The 20,294-nt window shown below is 38.8% G+C and overlaps 1 protein-coding gene across 1 annotated transcript in view; it reads left to right on the top strand.

Annotated features, from left to right (window-relative positions):
* The window catches only part of chchd3a (coiled-coil-helix-coiled-coil-helix domain containing 3a), a 298,399-nt gene that overhangs the window by 65,244 nt on the left and 212,861 nt on the right, over window positions 1–20,294 (top strand). Inside the window, exon 3 of the mRNA XM_073066790.1 lies at window positions 19,317–19,398. Coding sequence (XP_072922891.1) covers window positions 19,317–19,398 — 82 coding nt within the window. The remainder of the gene's footprint in view (window positions 1–19,316; window positions 19,399–20,294) is intronic.

Here is a 20,294-nt window from a genome sequence, read left to right as displayed (position 1 = left end):
AAAGAAATCTGGCTATCAACTGAAGCTTCTAGACATGATCTGTTCCTTTCCTACTACCAGCTACTCAACCAATGTGCTTCTGCTTCCAGCCACGCTTTGAGTGGGGGGGGGGGGGGTCTCTTACATTCCCGCTATACCACTTCCTCATGATCTTCAGTCTATGTTCTCTACTTCTACATAATGGTAACAGCAGTTAATTTCCTACTCTCTACCCCATCTATACCCCACAGAAGTTTGTATACCTTGCTTGCTCTGCCACATCTGTACCAATGAAACAAGCCCAGGAGTCCATGTTGGATTTGACCTTGCATTGTCAACCACTGAAAAGTTACACATGTTTTCCATAGCACTGACTGACACTTGCTTGCAAAATTCATTGGTTCCAATAAATACAGTGCCGAAAAAATATATTTCCCAACCCCCCCAGAAGTTTTCATGTTTAATTGTTTCACAATATTAAATCACAGTGGATTTAATTTGGCTTTTTTTGACAATGACCAACAGAAAAAGACAGTTTTGTATCAAAGTGAAAACATCTCTACAAAATTAATCTAAATTAATTACAAATATAAAACACTAATTAGTTGATTCACCTCCTTTAATATGACACAGCAAATCATGACAGGTGCAGCCATTTGGTTTAAAGTCACATAATTAGGTAAATGGAGATCACCGTGTATGTGGTCAAGGTATTTCAATTGATTGCAGTGGAAATACACCTGTAACTGGAAGGTCCAACTGTTGGTTAACCAGTATCCCAACAGAAACTACATCATGAAGACAAGAGAGCACTCTAAGCAACTCTGTGAAAAAGTAATTGAAAAGCACATGATGGATACAACATAATTTCCAAGTGAATAAATATCCTTTGGAGTACAGTTAAGTCAGTCATCAAGAAATGGAAAGAATATGGCACAACTGTAAATCTGCCTAGAGCAGGCCATCCTCAAAAACTGAGTGACTGTGCACAAAGGGGTCTGGTGAGAGAAGCCACCAAGAGACCTATAACAACTCTGGAGGAGGTACAAGGCTGAGGTGGGAGACAATGTGCATGCAACAACTTCACCAATCTCAGCTTTATGGGAGCGTGGCAAAAAAAAACTCTCATGAAATCTTGGCTAGAGTTTGGCAGAAGGCATGTAGGAGACTGAAGTCAACTGGAAGAAGTATCTATGGTCTGTTGAAACCAGAATTGACCTTTTTGGCTGTCAGTCTAAACATCATCAAAAACATCCCTACCACGGTGGTGGTTGCATCATGCTGTGGGGCTGCTTCACTGCAGCAGGCCCTGGAATCCTTGTGAAGGTAGAGGTCCAAATGAATGCAGTAAATACAGGGAAATCCTGGAGGATAACCTGATGCAGTCTGCAAGAGAACTGCGACTTGGGAGAAGATTTGTTTTCCAGCAAGACAATGACCCGAAGCATAAAGCCAAAGCTGCACAGGAATGGCTTAAAGACAACAAAGTTAATGTCCTTGAGTGGCCAAGTCAGAGGCTAGACCTCAATCCAATTGAGAATTTGTGGCTGGATTTGAAAAGGGCTGTTCACTCACGATCACCATGCAATCTGACAGAGCATCAGAATCAGGTTTATTATCACAGGCATATGTTGTGAAATTTGTTAACTTAGTAGCAGCATTTCAACGCAATAAAAGGAAAAGGAAAAACATAATAAATAAGTAGTAAATCAATTACAGTATATGTATATTGAGTAGATTGAAAATCATGCAAAAACAGGAATAATATAGTGAGTGGATTTGTAAAGAAGAATGGAGACAAATTACAGTGTCCAGTTGTGCAAAGCTGAAAGAGATCTGTCAACACAGACTCAAGGCTGTAGTTGCTGCCAAAGGTGCATCAACTAAATACTGACTTGAAGGGGTGAGTAATTATTCAGTCAATTATTTTGTTTTTAATAATTATAATAAATTTAGGCCAATTTGTAGAAATTTGAATTGAATTTACTTTATTTCCTATATCCTTCACATACATGAGGAGTAAAATTCTTCACATTGCATCTCCATCTAAGTGTGCAATCGTAGTAATTTATAATAATTAGAACAGCCAATGCAATATAGTTAAATCAGTCTGATGGCCTGGTGTAAGAAGCTGTCCCGGACCATGTTGGTCCTAGCTTTAATGCTGTGGTGCCATTTCCCAGATGGTAGCAGCTGGAATAGATTATGGTTGGGGTGACTCAGATTCCCAATAATCCTTCAGGCCCCTTTTTCACACCTGTCCTTGTAAATGTCCTGAATTGTGAATGTCATAAAGGACTCCTCCCATCCTGTGCACGGACTGTTTGATCTGCTTCCGTCTGGTAGGCGCTTCAGATCCCTCCAGACTAAGACTAATAGGCACTGGAGAAGTTTTTTCCCTACTGCGGTCACTTTGCTGAACAGTTAACTGCCGGTTAACTGTCGGCTAACTATTACTTGGATTGCACTACCTGTATGTATAATCTATATTTTCATTTATATTTATCATTATTATTCTTATGAGCAGAGAGACAACATCTGCCGGAAGTAAATTCCTTGTATGTGCATAGGTACTTGGCGATTAAAGTCTGATTCTGATTCTGATTCTGATTATGGGAAGTTCACAACTACAAATGCACTGGGCTGTCCGCACCACTCTCTGCAGAATCCTGCGATTAAGGGAGGTACAGTTCCCATACCAGGCAGTGATGCAGCCAGTCAGGATGCTCTCAATTGTGCCCCTGTAGAAAGTTCTTAGGATTTGGGGGCCCATACAAGTCTTCCTCAACCATCTGAGGTGAAAGAGGCACTGATGTGCCTTTTTCACCACACAGCTGGTGTGCTCAGTGATGTGGATGCCGAGGAACTTGAAGCTGTTTACTCTCCCAACCTCAGATCCATTGTTGTCTATAGGAGTTAGCCCGTCTCCATTCCTCCTGTAATCCATAACCAGCTCCTTTGCTTTAGCGACATTGAGGGAGAGGTTATTTTCTTGACACCACTGTGTCAGAGAGATGACTTCTTCCCTGTAGGCCGCCTCACTATTGTTTGACATTAGGCCAATCAATGTAGTATCATCAGCAAATTTAATTAGCAGATTAGAGCTGTAGGTGGCGACACAGTCATGGGTATACAGGGAGTAAAGGAGGGGACTCAGTACGCAGCCCTGAGGGACTCCTGTGTTGAGAGTCAAAGGGGTGGAGGTGAGGGAGCCCACTCTTACCACCTGCCAGTGATCTGACAGGAAGTTCAGGATCCAGCTGTACAAGGTAGGGTCAAGGTCTCTTGAGTTTTCTGTCGATCCTGGAGGGAATTATGATGTTGAATGCTGAACTGTAGTCCAAGAACCACATTCTCACATGAGCATCCTTCTTAAGAGATAGTAAGCCTTTTAGTTAGTCCTGCCGAAGGGTCTCGGCCCGAAACGTCGACTGTACTTCTTGTACTACAGACTGTACTACAGATGCTGCCTGGCCTGCTGCATTCCACCAGCATTTTGTGTGTGTTGCTTGAATTTCCGGCATCTGCAGATTTCCTTGTGTTTGCGCCTGCAACATGGAGACCGATTGATCGGACACACAATGGACGGTTTTAACCATGGCCACCTCAAAAGCAGGATCAAGGAGTGATATGATTTTCCAAAATCTGGGCAAAGGAGAGTTTTGTAAGCATTGCAGGAGGGAGAGTACCAGTGGTCAAGTGTATTATCTCCATGAGTGCTCACCCGGATGTGCTGACAAAACTTCGGAAAGACTTTCATCAGCGACACTCAATTAAAGTCACTGGCGACGATGAAGGCAGCCTCTGGGTGTGCAGACGCCAGCATGTTGATAGTCTCGTACAGTTCCTTGAGAGTTAGGACAGTATTAGCCTGTGGTGGAATGTACACCACTGTGCTGATAACAGCCGTGAACTCCCTAGGCAGCCATTAGAGTCTGCACAGCAGCACCAGGTATTCTAGGTCTGGGGAACAAAAAGAATTTGAGACCATGCACATTCCGGGGGTCGCACCAAGCTTTGTTGACCATGATGCGTACCCCTCCTCCTTTACTCTTCCCAGAGAAATTTTTTAACCTGTCTGTCCAGAACAGGGAGAACCCAGAGGGTTCGATAGCATAGTCTGGTACCTCCTCCATTGGCCAGGTCTCCACGAACCACAAAATATTACATTGCTTTGTTTCCCGCTGATAGGAAATTCGGGCTGTCAGTTCACACAGCTTGTTGTCCAGGGACTGAACGTTAGCCAGGAGTATGCTAGGGAGTGGCGGCCGATTGGCATGCCATCTCAGCCTCACCAGGATGCTGGCCCTTTTCCCTCGCCTCTGGCGCTTTGTCCGAGGCAGTGGTGGTGAAAGAGATGAGTCTCCCATGGATCACGCAAGCAGAGGTTCCAAGTGTAGGAAAGGCGGCATATAGTGGGTAAATGTCATCTTTCCAATGTTCAGAAGGTCAGTCTATCATATCTGATGTGACTATCAGCTACTTGAACAGAAAATGCTAATAAAATTGTAGACGTTAATAGTATACTGTATATTTGGAATGGAGTTTGCAACACGACCACCATACGCGACGCCATCTTGAGTTATCTGTTTTCACTTTGACACAAAAGAGTTTATTCTGTTGATCAATGTCAAAAAAGTCAAATTAAATCCAATGCGATTCAATGTTGTAAAACAATAAAACATGAAAACTTCCACAAGGGCGAATACTTTTTATATGCATTGTATAATCACAAGGCATTTTACAGCCATTAGAAAATTAAATCAGTGAAGTGTGGTGTTGCATTAATAATTTCAAGGAATTGAATTATATCATTTTTTTAAAAAGTAGATCAATCATAAGACTATAGACAGCACAAGGCCAATCAGCCTACCAAGTTGCTCCGTCATTTTATCATGGCTGATTTATTATCCCTCTCAACCCTATTCGTCTGCTTTCTCCCTGTAATATTTGACACCCTTACTAATCATGAATCTAACAACCTCCACATTAAATATACCAAATTACTTGCTTCAGTTCTATCTTATCTTTACCCAGCTTTGCCCTGTATATTTATATTGTTTAAACTCATGAACAATTTTTCCAATAATAGTTATCTTATTTCATCTGACAAATTATTCCCTGATATTCTGTTGTAGAAAATTTGAGAAAAAGATACAGTTTCCAATATAGCCATTGATTGTTTTTGTGCCTTAAGTATAATTGCAGTTCTATCTTTTGTGCATTAACCTAAAATGGTTCAGGAATGAGAAGAAAAAATTATATTGAATATTGCCAATTAAAATGAGAAAGGAAGAGAAATTACACAGGCACTGGGAAAATGTAAAAGCAATTGCTGTAGATTAGCTTCAGCTGAGTTCCTCTTTCAATATCTTAAATAAAAACTAATTTACATTGCAATTTGTTTACAGCAGCCACTTATTTTCCTGATGACTATTGAGTGGAATAAAGGTAAATTACTGGTCACTGGTACATCTAGATATCATATGGAATCTTTCTTAAATGAATGCTTATTTGATTAACTGAGGTAAAGTATGCTTAAATCCAAGGGCACTGATGCATTTTTGTTCCATGTTTTTGCAATAATTTCAGTTATTGTTCACTGAGCAATTCTAAAGTTAAAGTATGTGTAAAGTCACCTTCCTCTGGAAGATTTATATTCTTCCTTTGCCAAAGATGCCACTTAGAAAAACATATGAAATAAATTTGAAGATTGTCATTTTATTGACTTAAACAAATTTCTGTACTTCATGTAAATGTACCTTTTTTTGCTCAATTTAAATTTTTAATGTGAGACATGTCAAAAATTTACTTCATCCTAATAGCTGTTTTACCTTGTTAGGTACCTTTTTGCCAACACCAATTCATGGAAATGAGCTAAATTCTTTGCAGAATATAGAGTAGGTTGTTAGTATTCCCCATGTTAACTGACCGTTTCCTGAATTTGAGTTGCTTTCAACCATCTTAGAATCAAGACTTGGTCCTGATGTTGCAATTATTGGATTCACGAGCACGAGCACCTCATTAGAGGATCAAAGGTTTAAGAACAGAATATTTAAAATACCTATAATTAAGTATGGTTCTAGATTCTCTATACAGAGAGACTGCTCCTCAGTACTTTCCCATCAAAATATTTTTGTTTCACTGAGGTCGGCTGGACTTGGAAGAACAAAAAGCTTCTAGCCTCTGTTGCACTCTCTCCTCATTGAATACCCTGCCATCTTAAGAATCAGTCCAATGAACCTTAATTCATTGAGTAAGGAATTTTAAATTTAGTACACAACTCCAAGTGTGGTCTTAACAAAGTTCCTTATAATTAACACACTTTCTTTAACCTTCACACAGTGGTTCTGTAGATGCTGGAAATCTCTAGCATCACACACAAAAATGCAAGAGGAGCTTTACAGTTGGGTAGCAGCTTTGGAGGGAATTGAGGACTCAGTGTGTCAGGCCAAGATCCTTAATCAGGACTGGAAAGGAGGGGGGCAGAAGCCAGAATGAAAAGACAGGGCAATGAACACATGATGGCAGATTTCTCCACTGCACTTAACCCTGCAAATGTGCTAAAAGCTAAAATACTCCTGCACTTCTCCCTCACTTCCATTCAGAGCAGTGCTTCACCTGTGAGTTTACCATTGTCGTTTATTGAATCCATTGCTCCCGGTACAGCCTCCTCTACATCGATGAGATCCAGTGCAGATTGGAGGATCGATCACTGTGCCGAGCACCTTTGCTCTGTCTGCCACAATAGCCAGGATCTCCCAGTGCCACTTAAATCATTTCTGCCTTCTGCTGCCATAATGAGGCCAGACACAGGGTGGAGGAGCAATGTCTCATATTTCGTTTTGGTAGTCTCTAACCTGATGGCATCAACATTGATTTCTGATACTTCCAGTCAACACTACCCTCCATTTCCCTTGTTTCAACCCCCTCCCATGCTTTCCCTCATTTCAATGGCCTTTTCACCTCTTCTCTTCCTCCTCCCCTGCCCATCACCTTCCTCCCATTATTTCATGGTCTACTGTCCTCTCCTAGTGGATCTTTTCTTCAGCTCTCTACCTCTTCACCTAGTTGCTCACATTATTCCCTCTCATTCCCTTTCAGCCACCCACTTGCCTTCCTTCTCACTCGGACTAGCCTACTATCTGCAATTTTGTGCTCCTACCCATCCCCTTACCTTTTTATTCTGTCTTCTGCCTCCTTCCTTTCTATTCTTGCTGAAAGCTCTCAGCCCGAAAAGTCGGATTCTCACTTCACTCAGTAGATGCAGCTTTACCTGTAAAGCTCCTCCAGCATTTTCTGTGCATTGTTCAAGCTATTCTTGATTACCACCTTGATTCCCAAAACTCTTGTACATCATTATTGTCCGATATCTTTCCTGTGATTTTTTGGGTTTTTTTCTGAAGAATCTTGTTTCCTTTCTTCCTACCAATGTATATAATTTCATACTTCCCTACTTCAGATTTAAACCAATGGGGCAAGATGGTGGATTTTATTTTATCTATTTTAGTCATTATTATCATCTCGGCTGACACTCCAGTCAAAGGACACAAAACAGTAGGGAATCAGAGTTGGGTTTTATATCACCGGCAAATGGCATGAAATTCCTGTGTCGTGAGAGCAAGGAATGGGTCTGTCAGTTCATGAGATCTGTGTCAATCATGGTGCCAAATTATTTGTCTAATTAATCCCATCTACCTGTGCATGATACATATTGTTTCAATTAATTCCATCTACCTGGTGCCTATCTAAATGCCTCTTAAATGTCACAATCACATCTTTTTCCACCAACCTCTGCCCTCCCTGGCAGTACGTTCTGGGCACCCATCACTGCAATTTGCTTTGCACATTTCATATAAACTTTGCCCCTTCACCTTAAAACTATACCTTATTATTTAACATTTGCATCTTGGTAAAAAAGAATCTAGGTACTGAATATACAGTGGCATGCAGAAGTTTGGGCATCCCTGGTCAAAATTTCTGTTGCTGTGAATAGTTAAGTGACTAGAAGATGAACTGATCTCCAAGAGTCATAAAGTTAAAGATGAAACATTCTTTTCAACATTTTAAGCAAGATTAGTGTATTATTTTTGTTTTGTGCAATTTTAGAGTGAAAAAAAAGAATGGAGCACCTTGCAAATGTGTAAGCACCCCAAGAGATTTGAGCTGTCAGATGACTTTTACCAAGGTCTCAGACCTTCACTAGCTTGTTAGGGCTATGGCTTGGTCACAGTCATCGTCAGGAAAAGCCAGGTGATGGAAATTTCAAAGCTTTATAAATACCCTGACTCCTCAAACCTTGTCCCAACAATCAGCAGCCATGGGCTGCTCTAAGCAACTGCCTAGCACTGTGAAAATTAAAATGAATGATGATCACAAAGCAGGAGAAGGCTATAAGAAGATAGCAAAGTGTGTTCAGGTAGCCATTGCCTCAGTTCGTAATGTAATTAAGAAATGGCAGTTAACAGGAACGGTGGAGGTCAAGTTGAGGTCTGGAAGACCAAGAAAACTTTCCAAGAGAACTGCTCGTAGAATTGCTAGAAACGCAAATCAAAACCCCCTGTTTGACTGCAAAAGACCTTCAGGAAAATTTAGCAGACTCTGGAGTGGTGGTGCACTGTTCTACTGTGCAGCGACACCTGCACAAATGTGATCTTCATGGAAGAGTCATCAGAAGAAAACCTTTCCTGTGTCCTCTCCACAAAATTCAGCATCAGAAGTTTGCAAAGGAACATCTAAACAAGTCTGAAGCATTTTGGAAACAAATCCTGTGAACTGATGAAGTTAAAATGAAACTTTTTGGCCGCAATAAGCAAAGGTATGTTTGGAGGAAAAAAGGGTGCAGAATTTCATGAAAAGAACACCTCTCCAACTGTTAAGCACGGGGGTGGATCGATCATGCTTTGGGCTTGTGTTGCAGTCAGTGGCATGGGGAACATTTCAATCGTAGAGAGAAGAATGAATTCAATTAAATACCAGCAAATTCTGGAAGCAAACATCACACTGTCTATTTTAAAACAAAAGCGCTGAACATGAAAAGAGGATGGCTTCTACTACAGGATAATAATCCTAAACACACCTCAAAATCCACAATGGACTACCTCAAAAGGCGCAAGCTGAAGATTTTGCCATGGCCCTCACAGTCCCCCAACCTAAATATCATTGAAAATCTGTGGATAGGCCTCAAAAGAGCAGTACGTGCAAGACGGCCCAAGAATCTCACAGAACTAGAAGCCTTTTGCAAGGAAGAATGGGCAAAAATTCCCCAAACAAGAATTGAAAGACTCTTAGCTGGCTACAGAAAGTGTTTACAAGCTGTGATACTTGCTAAAGGGAGTGTTACTAAGTACTGACCATGCAGGGTGCCCAAACTTTAATTTCGGGCACTTTTTCTTTTTTGTTATTTTGAAACTGTAACAGATGGAAATAAAAAAGTAATCTTGCTTAAAATATTAAAGAGATGTATCACCTTTAACTTTATGCCTTTTGGAAATCAGGTAATCATTTACTCACTTTGCTATTCACAGTAATAGAAATTTTGACCAGGGGTGCCCAAGCTTTTGCATGCCACTGTGTCTCCCATGAATTCATCATATCTCCACTTGGCCTTCAGTTCTCCAGTGAAAACAATTGAAGTTAGTCCAACCTCTCCTAGCACCTAATCCTATCTAATCCAGGCAACATCCCAGTGAACCTCTTGTGTACCATGTCCAAAGCCTTCAAATCCTTCCTGTAATTTCGCAGTCAGAACTATACACACAATGTGAAATGTAACCTAACCAAAGTTTCTATTGAAACAGTTGCAACATGACTTTCTGACTTTTGATACTCAGTACCTAAGCTGATAAAGGCATGCACGTAGTATTCCTCCTTTACAATTTTATCTACTTTAGTTGTCATTCTTAGAGAGCTATGGGCTTGTACCTGAAGATACTTCTGTCAATCAGTACTCTAAAGATCCGTGCCATTTAGTACATACTTTGTTATATTTGACTTCCTAAAGTGCAGCACCTCACTTGTCCATATTAAACCTCATCTGCTATTTTGTGTTTGTTCTCTGCTGTATCCTTTGCAACTTTCTTCGTTATCCACAATCCCATCAATTTTTGTGTTGGCTGCAATCTTATTATCACCTTGCATTTTTAGCAAAGTTGGACATATTACATTCAGAACCTCCATTAAAGTGACTGGCCCAGAATTTACAGGCAACTATGATTCAACCACAGTCGCTGTTAACCTTTGTGAAAATCCATACTTTGGTATCAGTGTGGCAATGTGCTTGCTCAAACTTTAGCTGCATGGTTGTTCAAAGCAGCAGAGCTTTCCAGGGAGCTTACTAGGCAAGCGGAAGGAAGAGAACAAATTCCACTCATGTATGTGCAGGGGAAGAAAAGTTGCTAACTGACTAACTCATGGCCCTGGCTTAGTTGGCAAAAATTTTGACTCTTGGTAATGGTCAAAAATATTTGCAATGTAAATTATTTTTAAAGTTAACATTTTATTTAATAATCTAAAAATAAAACACTTAGGAACACCAGATTACTTAAAATAATTATGACCATAGTTACTGGAGCAGAGGACACAGTTAAATTGATTAAGTTTTTCCTTCCCAGCTTATTTCATGGTATATATTTACTTTCTTTGTCAGAAACTCTGCACAAGAACATTTTGGAGCAGTCAATCTATAAAGTATATTTTTTTAAAAATGAGGGGTGATTGATAAGTCCATGGCCTAAGGTAGAAGGAGATGAGTTATACAGCTCTCTTTACATGCACATGCAGTTCAACTCTTTGATTATGCAGTAAGTTTGAAGTTAATAACTCATCGGGATGATTGGTAAGTTCGTGGCCTAAGGTAGAAGGAGATGAGTTATTAACTTCAAACTTTCTGCATAATCACTCAAAGAGTTGACCTGTATGTGCATGTAACGAGAGCTGTATAACTCATCTCCTTCTACCTTAGGCCACAAACTTATTAATCACCCATCTGTGGATACCTTCTGGAGGTCCAAGGTCCGTATGCTCCACGACTGCTGGACTAAGTGTATAAATGTAGGAGGGGGCTATGTTGAAAAATAACTGTGCTAGGTTTTGTAAAATTGACTCCTTCTACCTTAGGCCACGAACATATCAATTACCCCTCGTAATATACCTTGGTACTTATTTCACTTACTTTCCATTTTAATGAATGGAGAATCTGATTATACTTGAAGTTTAAACTGTAACAGGTTCTCCAGTACAGACATAATTCCATACCTTGCTGCTAAACTTCAACTGCAAATAAGAGTACATTTGGGAAAAGGCTTCCGAAGAGAAGTCGTTAAGTTTGGAACTGCCACATTCAAATTCCGAAATCCCAAACTTGCAGGGAAATTTGAAACTTAAGCTGTTTCCCTGGAAAATCCAGGCCATTGATCTATAATTTAAAATTGAACTTACTTGTGATTTTCTAAGCACCCTGCTACTTTCTCAAGTTCCACCAGTTTCACTTCAGTAAAAATTTGAAATTACTTGTTTCCTTTTCCTCCTGCTTCCTCCCCTCCCCACCCATGTTTCTTTATTGTATTAATACTGTCCAGCAATTCGAGTACATTTCTCGATTCCTACTCAAAGCTATAATCTCTCCTCACCTCTTTCGTCCAGAGATTGCAGATTTCATGGTTAATGCATTTAAAAACGCAATTTATAACTTTGAATTAATAGTTAATTGCTTCAGTTGCCCACTCTGATTTGGTGTGTCATTTTGATTTTTTTTATTCACCAGCAGTGAATTGAATTGTTTGAATTTATTTATGCTGTTAGCTTTAAATCACATCACTTATTTGACAGCTGTAATTCAGTTGAGTGGAAAGATTCTCTTGTGTCCCTTCAGAATTTCTTTCTTTTTCCCAGGCTTGGAATTGATTATACTATTTAAAAACTATCATCTTAATTTACTTGTGCTTCCTAAAATTAAATTAGAAGCCTATTTGAAATCATTTAGTTTGATTGGGTTGTGACAAATTGTAATCTAATTACAAGTAAGATGGTGCTTTTCGCAGTTAGTTCAAGTTCATCATAATTTTGTGTTTTGCTGTTACATTCTGAATCTAAAAAGAATTCTATTTATTTTTTAAGATGACATCTGAAGTCTGAGCAAACCTTTTACCTTGGGTATTCTAGTAAGGTAGCTGTTCCTCATGTTACAAGGGTGAATTTATCTTGACTTCTGGTCAAGATGGAGCTGAGCTGCAGTCTCTGTCGAGGATGTAGCTCAGACAATTGTTTTTTAGATTTAAGAGATGGTTTTGGGGACAGAGAAGTGAGTTAGGAGTCAGATTAGAGTTTCAGGACAGGGATCTGAAGGAGTTAGAAATCAGACCAGAGTCTAGACCTCTGCTCTGCATTCCATGTTTGAAAGGTAGCGACGTGGACATGCAACAAAAGACACCTGTGCAGAAAGACTTGGGGGACAAGGGCTGGTGATCCCAAAAACCCTTCCTTCCCTCTCTCCCCCCCCCCCCCCAAGGTGGATAGCTCCCAGGATCCAAGGTCACTGCAAACAGGAGGTGCGAGGGATAGTGCCCTTCCTATCTCTCACCCCCCTATATCAGGGAATCCAGAGGTCAAGGCTTGCAGTTTGGAGTCCTGGCATCAATACAAAGGTTGGCGAGGCCTAATGCCTGCAAATCCCCTGAAGGCAGCATGTCCTTATGCAGATTTGAAAATGATACCACTGTGGTCGGCTGTGTCTCAAATAATGATGAATTGGAGTCCAGGAGGGAGAGAGCCACCTTCACCACCCTATATAGTTACAATGCCAGTTTCTCTGAACTATGAACTTGAGCTCCCAGGCTCCTTTATTTTATGACACTCCCAGGACCTTACTGTTTACTGGGAATGTTCTACATTGATCTGCCTTGTCAAAAAGCAACACTGCATTTACCTGAATTAAAGACCAGTTTAGCAGTCTTCCTGAAAGTATTTCAAATGAAAATCAAATTCTGGTTCATACTTAAAATGATTTGAATTTTATGGCAGTTAATAAATACCAAGCTGTTTTGGAAATGCTTTATGATTATGAATTCACGGTATCCTGTTTGATGTTCAACACTGCCATTATTGAGTGAACCCATTTAAGCACTTGTTCACTTTCACCACAGGCAAATACATCATTGAAGAGAAATCTGCTATTGCATTTACATTTTGAATGCAATCAAAGTAATATGATATTTCTGAAGACAATACTTAAACATTAAGCCCTTTTTGTAGTCACAATAGGAATTCTTCCTGTCTTATTTCAGCATTTGACCTGTGAGATCCTTGAGCTGACTACATTTTTTGCTATTAAATTGATAATACAATTGACATGTTTCAAAAACGTGCATTAATTTTACTCCTCTAATTTTCCAGTTTATTGACCAGTTGTGATTGTTTTGTTTATCGCCTACAAATACCATTGGGGATGGCTTGGCTAAATTGATTTTTTTTTTAAATTTCTTTTCTCTGGCCATTTAACATGAAGTCATACACACGAGATTCTGAAGATACTGGAAACCCAGCATAATACATACAAAATGCTGAAGGAATTCAGCAGGTCTGGCAGCATCAATGGAGAAAATAAACGGCTGCCATTTTGGGCAGTAGACCCTTCATCATTATTAATGAAGTGTTTTGGCCTAAAATGTCAGTTGTTTTTTTCCTATCCATAGATGCTACCTGAAGTGTTGTGTTGCTGCACAGCCCCATTCTTCTAGTATTAATATTTTGATCTTAAAAATCTAAGGTAGGAGAATCTAATTATTCCTTATGTGCCATGCAAAATACTGTTATTCTTCACAGTACATTTTGTAGTGCCTAGTTAATGAAGTTGTTGCACCCAGTTAGATGCTATTAGCGAGTAAAACTGTGCAGTATGTATCTACCTCCACTTCTCTCCAACTGAATATCTTCCTCACCACAATCTAAATAAAGAACAATCTTCTGCTTTAATAAGCAGTGAACTCTCTCATCACGGGTGTCATTACTAAATTACTTCAGCACTGTCAATTTGTACTGAAGATGCTAAAGGTTGCCATTGTTAGGAATCTTATAATTAGCATATTATTCTGTGCTGTAGTGTTCTATTGATGGGGAGTTTTAATTTGAGTTGGTTCTGAACTTGAAAGGGTATATCATATTGAAAAATACTATGTCAAGTCAGGTTAAGTTTATTGTCATTTAGCTATGTACATGTATATACTGCCAGACAATACAGCATTTTTCTGGACCAGTGTGTAAAGCACAGTAGTGCACATAACACATATTACACACGATATCTCAGGAAAGTAAGAATTAAATCTATAAATAAATTACACATAGATAAACAAAGAAAAGTGCATAAATTGAATATTGTACAGTACAAATTATCCAGTGACACTTCGAACATATAATAGCTTTCTGCATAATTTTAATAGTAAAGAATAAACATGGATAAAAGTTGAGCTTTAACATTTGAAAATTTGTGATATTATGAAATACAATTTTAAATACAAACTTTTGACTCAGTAAGAGCAACCTAATTTTTTAATAAATTTGACAATATATTTGACCTCTTCTATATTCAGTAGCATCAATAGTAATCTTACTTTAATGAGCATACTTCTATATGACAGTCTTACAGCAGTTAACAAACATGAAAGCTACCTGTTGTTTTCCAAAAAATAATTTTATTTTCAAAATGTAGTTTGTCAAATTTATTGAAACAATAAAGCAAATGTAGAAACGTGAATACAGTAGTGTTGCACTTTGATATGGATACCGGGTAACATTCCAGGTGGAACATCGTGAGCTGTACTGTAGTGGTATGTTATCTTAGCACATCTAAATAATGCATTTGAACAAGAAACTAATTTTTAAACTACTTCCCCCCCCCCATATGATATTACCTTTTCCACAGCAGTTAACTTATAATGATTTTAGACAAAATTGTGATATCCAACATTTATGAGTATTACAGAACCCTGCATCAGCAACTAGAACTGTTCATTCAAAATATTCATTACTCCTGCCATTAGTTCTGTGTTGTAAATGAGTCTGTTTAATTAACTATTGATTCTTGCCAGACCTTCATATTCCTCACTTTGGTTGATCCTTTTATTGGCCCTTGGAGTTCTGTCATCTATTGAGTAAATGGAAGGAGTTGTCTGAATCTGACATCAGTCACCATGAGAGTGCTTGTAGCATGTCAGTGAAACAGTTTCCTTTCCTTGAGCCTTTTGTTGATACTGTGACATTTTCAAGGTAATATTTTTCAGCTTCATTATCTTTCGGGTAAGTGATTTGGTCAGATTGCATGATTAAAATATTCTTATTTTAACCAAGATACTGAAAAATTGTTAGGTTTATTAAAGAAATGTAAAATAATCCAACATTCCACACTGTACACACTGCTGCAACTTCTAGTTTTCAATCACGGGTAGTAAACATATCTCCAAATTTTGTATGTAACTGCTTTATCACTGTTGTGATTTAAGTATTGTGGTGATCTGTCTCTGATGTAAGACGTAAGCTTGCACAGGATGCTCTCAAACTTTCTGTTTCAGAGAAAAATTTTGTAAAGTCTTTCCAAATCTAGTCTGTCTTATTCAATCTGAAACCAATTCACTGATGAAATAACGAAAGGAAAGGCAATATCAGGGATAGACTTAATGAGTGATGTTGAACTAGTTAGCAAGAGTAATCAAATACTAAACTCAATGTTAAGGAATGGCTGAGAAATGATCAAGAAGCCAACCAGCCAGGATATTGACTCTTGTGCTAATAACTATATTTGCTTCATCAGATCCATTCTGCCTCATAGGGAGGGACTCCATTAGTTCCTATCCCTTTCTCCTCCTTTAACATAAACATAAGACATTCTGCTGGGAATCCAGCGTAACACAGACAAAATGATTGAGGATCTCAGCAAGTTGGGCAGAATCACTGGAAATGGAATAAACATTTGACATTTCAGGCAGGACTGGAAAGGAAAGGGGAAGAAGTCAGAATAAGAAGGTGGGGGGTAACATGAAGGGTTAACTTACTTGCTAGTCGAAAGCCACTTCAGCAGTTGCTGGTCATTGATTGACTCATTTGAAGAATGTAGTAGTTCTCTCCATTGGCTGGCTTTCGCACCATGGCTCTGGCTTCCAGTTTCAGGCACCCCAGGGGTAAAGGAATAGTACATGCGAGAGACTCTGTCTCTTTTCCCAGGGACCCTCTTCAAACTGAAGTCATGACCAGTGCTGAAGAACCACTGGGAAGGTGTGCATGCATATTTAGCGGAGTAAGTTCATTGAATGTTTAGTTTTGTAGTTGTGTAACTTAAGGAGAATAAACATAAGTACTGTTGAGTTAGAAGTGTTATTGAATATTTAGTGTTGTGGTTTTTGTAGCTTAAAAATGGCCTAATGAGTACTTGTTTGACTTAGATACTCATTTGAGTGTTTCAGTGTTTGTTTGAATATAAATGGTTAACGTGTACTCGCAATCATTGTCTTCTGTCCTGCTTACCAAATCCACGAACTTGCTTCCCGTAACAGAGGGGAAGGAGTACAAACAAACGTGATAGGAGAATAACAAATGAAAAAATCTGCAGATGCTGGAAATAGCCCTTTTGTGGGTGATAGGTGAAACCAGCTGGTTGGAGAGGGAGAGATGAACTGAGAAGCTGGAAGGTAATGTGTGAAAAAGGCAAAAGGGCTGAGGAAGAGGGAATCTGCAGTTTTTTCTCTGTCACACATGTCAATCAACTCCCCTCTGATCCTTTGTGTCTTTAATGCACAGCAGGGGTAATTTACAATTCCCAATTAATCTACTAAGATTTAGTTTTTGGTGTTAGGCCAAACCAAAGGAAACCCACACCATCACAGAAAGAGTGGGCAAACTCTGCACAGAAAGCACCTGAAATCAGGTTTGAACCCTTAGAATAAGGTGAATTCTTAATTCTGATGTCCAACTAAAAGTCCAGTCCAGAGTTCAGTGAAGCTGAATACCAGCATTGCCTATCACAATACGCAGCAACAATAGAGCCATTTAAGGTTGCATGAACCCAATAAAACTTGGTCTTAAAAATGAATGGAAAGATTTTTTGTTGTGGAAGTATATAAATTCCATGAAAAGAATCCTTTTTTGATGGTGTATGAAGAACACTGAATAAAATTGCTGATGCTTAGACATTTTGTTTTGAGAAGATCCCAATAGTCTAAAGTCCAGCATGTTATGTACAAATCTACAAACTTGGAATGTGTGAATAAATGCAATGTAGCAAGCCAAAGTTGCCTGAGCACAACTTGTGAGATGTTGGCACAAAGCAGTTCCAGAACTTTTTTATAGATATGCAACATAGAGGGAAACTGCTCCCATTGATTGATGTTTTGAGGATTGCAGATATTTGTTTAAAACTTGGACAATAAATAAGAAAGAAATAAAAAAAGTTTCCCATGTATATGCAGACGGTGTTAGAATCTGAAATTTACTGACCAGTAAGGTAGTAGAAACAACCAAATAATTGCTTTCAAGAGGAAATTACCGGTAGATTGACACCTGAAACCACAGACACAGCGAGGGAATGAGACTGATGCCAGTATAGATTTATGTTGAGTGACAGCCATTGATATTATTTGGCTTCTCTGAAATAATGGAAGTCCATGAAGTATCCACAACTTTGCGACACTTCTGAAAGATTTTCTGCCCATAGTAGATAGAAAATGTACTCAATAGTCATTTTATTGTCACTTTATAGTCGCTTTGTACTCAATAGTCACCTCCTGTACCTAATAAAGTGGCCACTGAGTGTATGTTCACGGTTTTCTACCGCTGTAACTCATCCACTTCAAGATTCTACATGTTGTCCATTCAGACACGCTCTTCTGCACGTCACTGTTGCAACACGTGGTTATCTGAATTACTGTCGCCTTCCTGTCAGCTTAAGCCAGTCTGGTCATTCTCCCCTGACTTCTCTCACTAACTGCTTTTGCCCACCGAGCTGCTGCTCATTGGATTTTTTTTGGTGTATCATACCCTTCTCTGTAAGCTCTGGAGACTGTTGTGAGTGAAAATACCAGGAAATCAGTATTTCCTGAGATACTCAAACCACCTCATCATTCCACGGTCAAAGTCACTTAGATCATATTTTTTCTCCATTCTGATGTTTAGTCTGAACAATAACTGAACCTCTAGAAGATGTCTGCATGCTTTTATACATTGAATTGCTGCCACATTGATTGGCTGATTTAGATCTTTGCATTAACAAGTAGGTGTAAAGTGTACCTAATATAGTGGCTACTGAATGTATTATCTACTAACTAGATTATCTTCCATTCTGGTGTTGTAAGTGTGAATATCTGTGTGAGCTTCAGGATTCAAGTTAGCTGGAGTCTCCATAATAATTACTAAATAACTCATGGTAATACTGTGTTTAAATTTTTAGGTCATGATCAAAGATGTTTGTGACTTGATTCATACCAGCAAAGCAATGGAAACAAATTGCTAGAATTAACCCTTGTGAGCTTTGTATCAAAGCAGTGAACTGTGTTTCAACCACTTCATTTAAAGACAGTTACAAATCTGTCCAAAGGTGTGTGATGGTAAATCTCAGACAATGGATTTCTGCAAGTCGTGTGGTTTTTCACTTGTATCCATTAAAAATAACACATTTCAATCGGTTTGTTAATCAGGTAATGGAAAAAAATGGCTTTATTGTTTATCATCGACTATTGCACAAATAAAATTAATGTATTGTTAATTTTTGGTCTCAGAAATTTGGGTGTTCTTTAAAATCCCATTGCAGATGTATTTACTTTCCATTGCTCGCCTTAGTGCTTGGTAAACCTGTTATTTAGTGGGTTGATAGCACCCACGTTGAAAGTGAGGAAAGAGAAAGTAAATGGAGGCTTTACACAAGCAGGAAGTCATTTGCAAACTTTTGTCATTTCTTCTACAACTTGATTTTTTAAACTCATTCCTTACCTTAAAATATTTAATGCATTAGATATGTTCTTATGGTGGGAGCTACCTGTCATGTATAAAGTCTAATTTGATAACTTTGGTTTTACTAGTCTCAAGATGTATGAAGGAATGAATGGTCATTCTGGAAACGTTATTGTCAAGAATAATGAAATGCTGATAATATACTGTAGTAGTTGGCCATGATCTCCTTTTTGCTGCGAGGGACGAGAGCAAAGATGTAAACTCCAGTATGAAATGTATAATTAATTTTTAAACAATTGGAAGTATTTGTTCTATCTTGTGGTCTTTGATACTCACATAGCCATTGATAATTGCTTCAGAGGTTGTGTTACTTTGCTAACCTTTTTCCTTTTTTTTACTCTCTGCAGTTACTAATGAGGAGGTCAGAAAACAAATTGCTAAAGAGTGGGCTCAAGAACAGGCAAGACAAGATTTGAACTTGCAGAAGAGGTTTGTGCACTATATCTGGCATCCTCCATGAATTTCGCAAACATGATATTGGGTGTTTTTATTTCTTTTGTGCTTTTCACTTGTCAAATACAAAGCACCGCAAAAAATACACTTGAATAATTTTACTTTAACATGGATTCATAAAATCGTATGACTGAGGAATTGGCCCTTTTGACCCACTTCATCCATGCCAACTCTGATGCCTACCCATCACTAATCTCACTTCTTTTCATTAGGCCCATAGTCTATTCAAGTACCTACCTAGTGCCTTTAAAACACAATAATTTATCTGCCGCCACCACCATTTGCTCTGGCATTCCATTCCAGACATTCACCGTCTTCTGCATGAGGTGAAGAAGAGTAGTAAAAAGGTAAATTTTATCCAATTCCACCTTGGAATTACAGCCTTCCATTCCAGGCAATGTCCTTGTGAATTTATTCTGTGCCATCTCTGTTGTTGCCACATCTTTTCTGTAGTGTGATGACTAGAACTGTACACAACACAACTGAGTGCAGTCTAACCAATGTTTTGTACATCTGCAAACTTCTCAGTTTCTTGGCTGAGTAAGGCAAATGTGCCAAATGTTCTTTTCGCTACCCTACTCACCTGTGTTGCCACTTGCAGAAAACTAAGGTCTTTCTCAGTTCTCCTAAGGTCCCTGCCTTTTACTTTGTGTCCTACTGGTAAGGAGTATGCCAGTTTCGTCTTGCATCAGTGATGATTTGTTATGCCATGTTAAGGTGGGGGATGAATACTTATGCAATCAGTTATTTTGTGTTTTATATTTGTAATTAATCACTTTATACGGATCTGTTTTCTCTACAAAGTAGGAGCAGGAGTCAGTCATCTGGCCTGTAGAGTCTGCTCCGCTATTCAATAAGATCATGGCTGAACT

Source organism: Hemitrygon akajei, chromosome 14 (assembly GCF_048418815.1).
Source record: "Hemitrygon akajei chromosome 14, sHemAka1.3, whole genome shotgun sequence".
Lineage (NCBI taxonomy): Eukaryota > Metazoa > Chordata > Chondrichthyes > Myliobatiformes > Dasyatidae > Hemitrygon > Hemitrygon akajei.
This window is presented reverse-complemented; position numbering and strand designations above follow the sequence as displayed.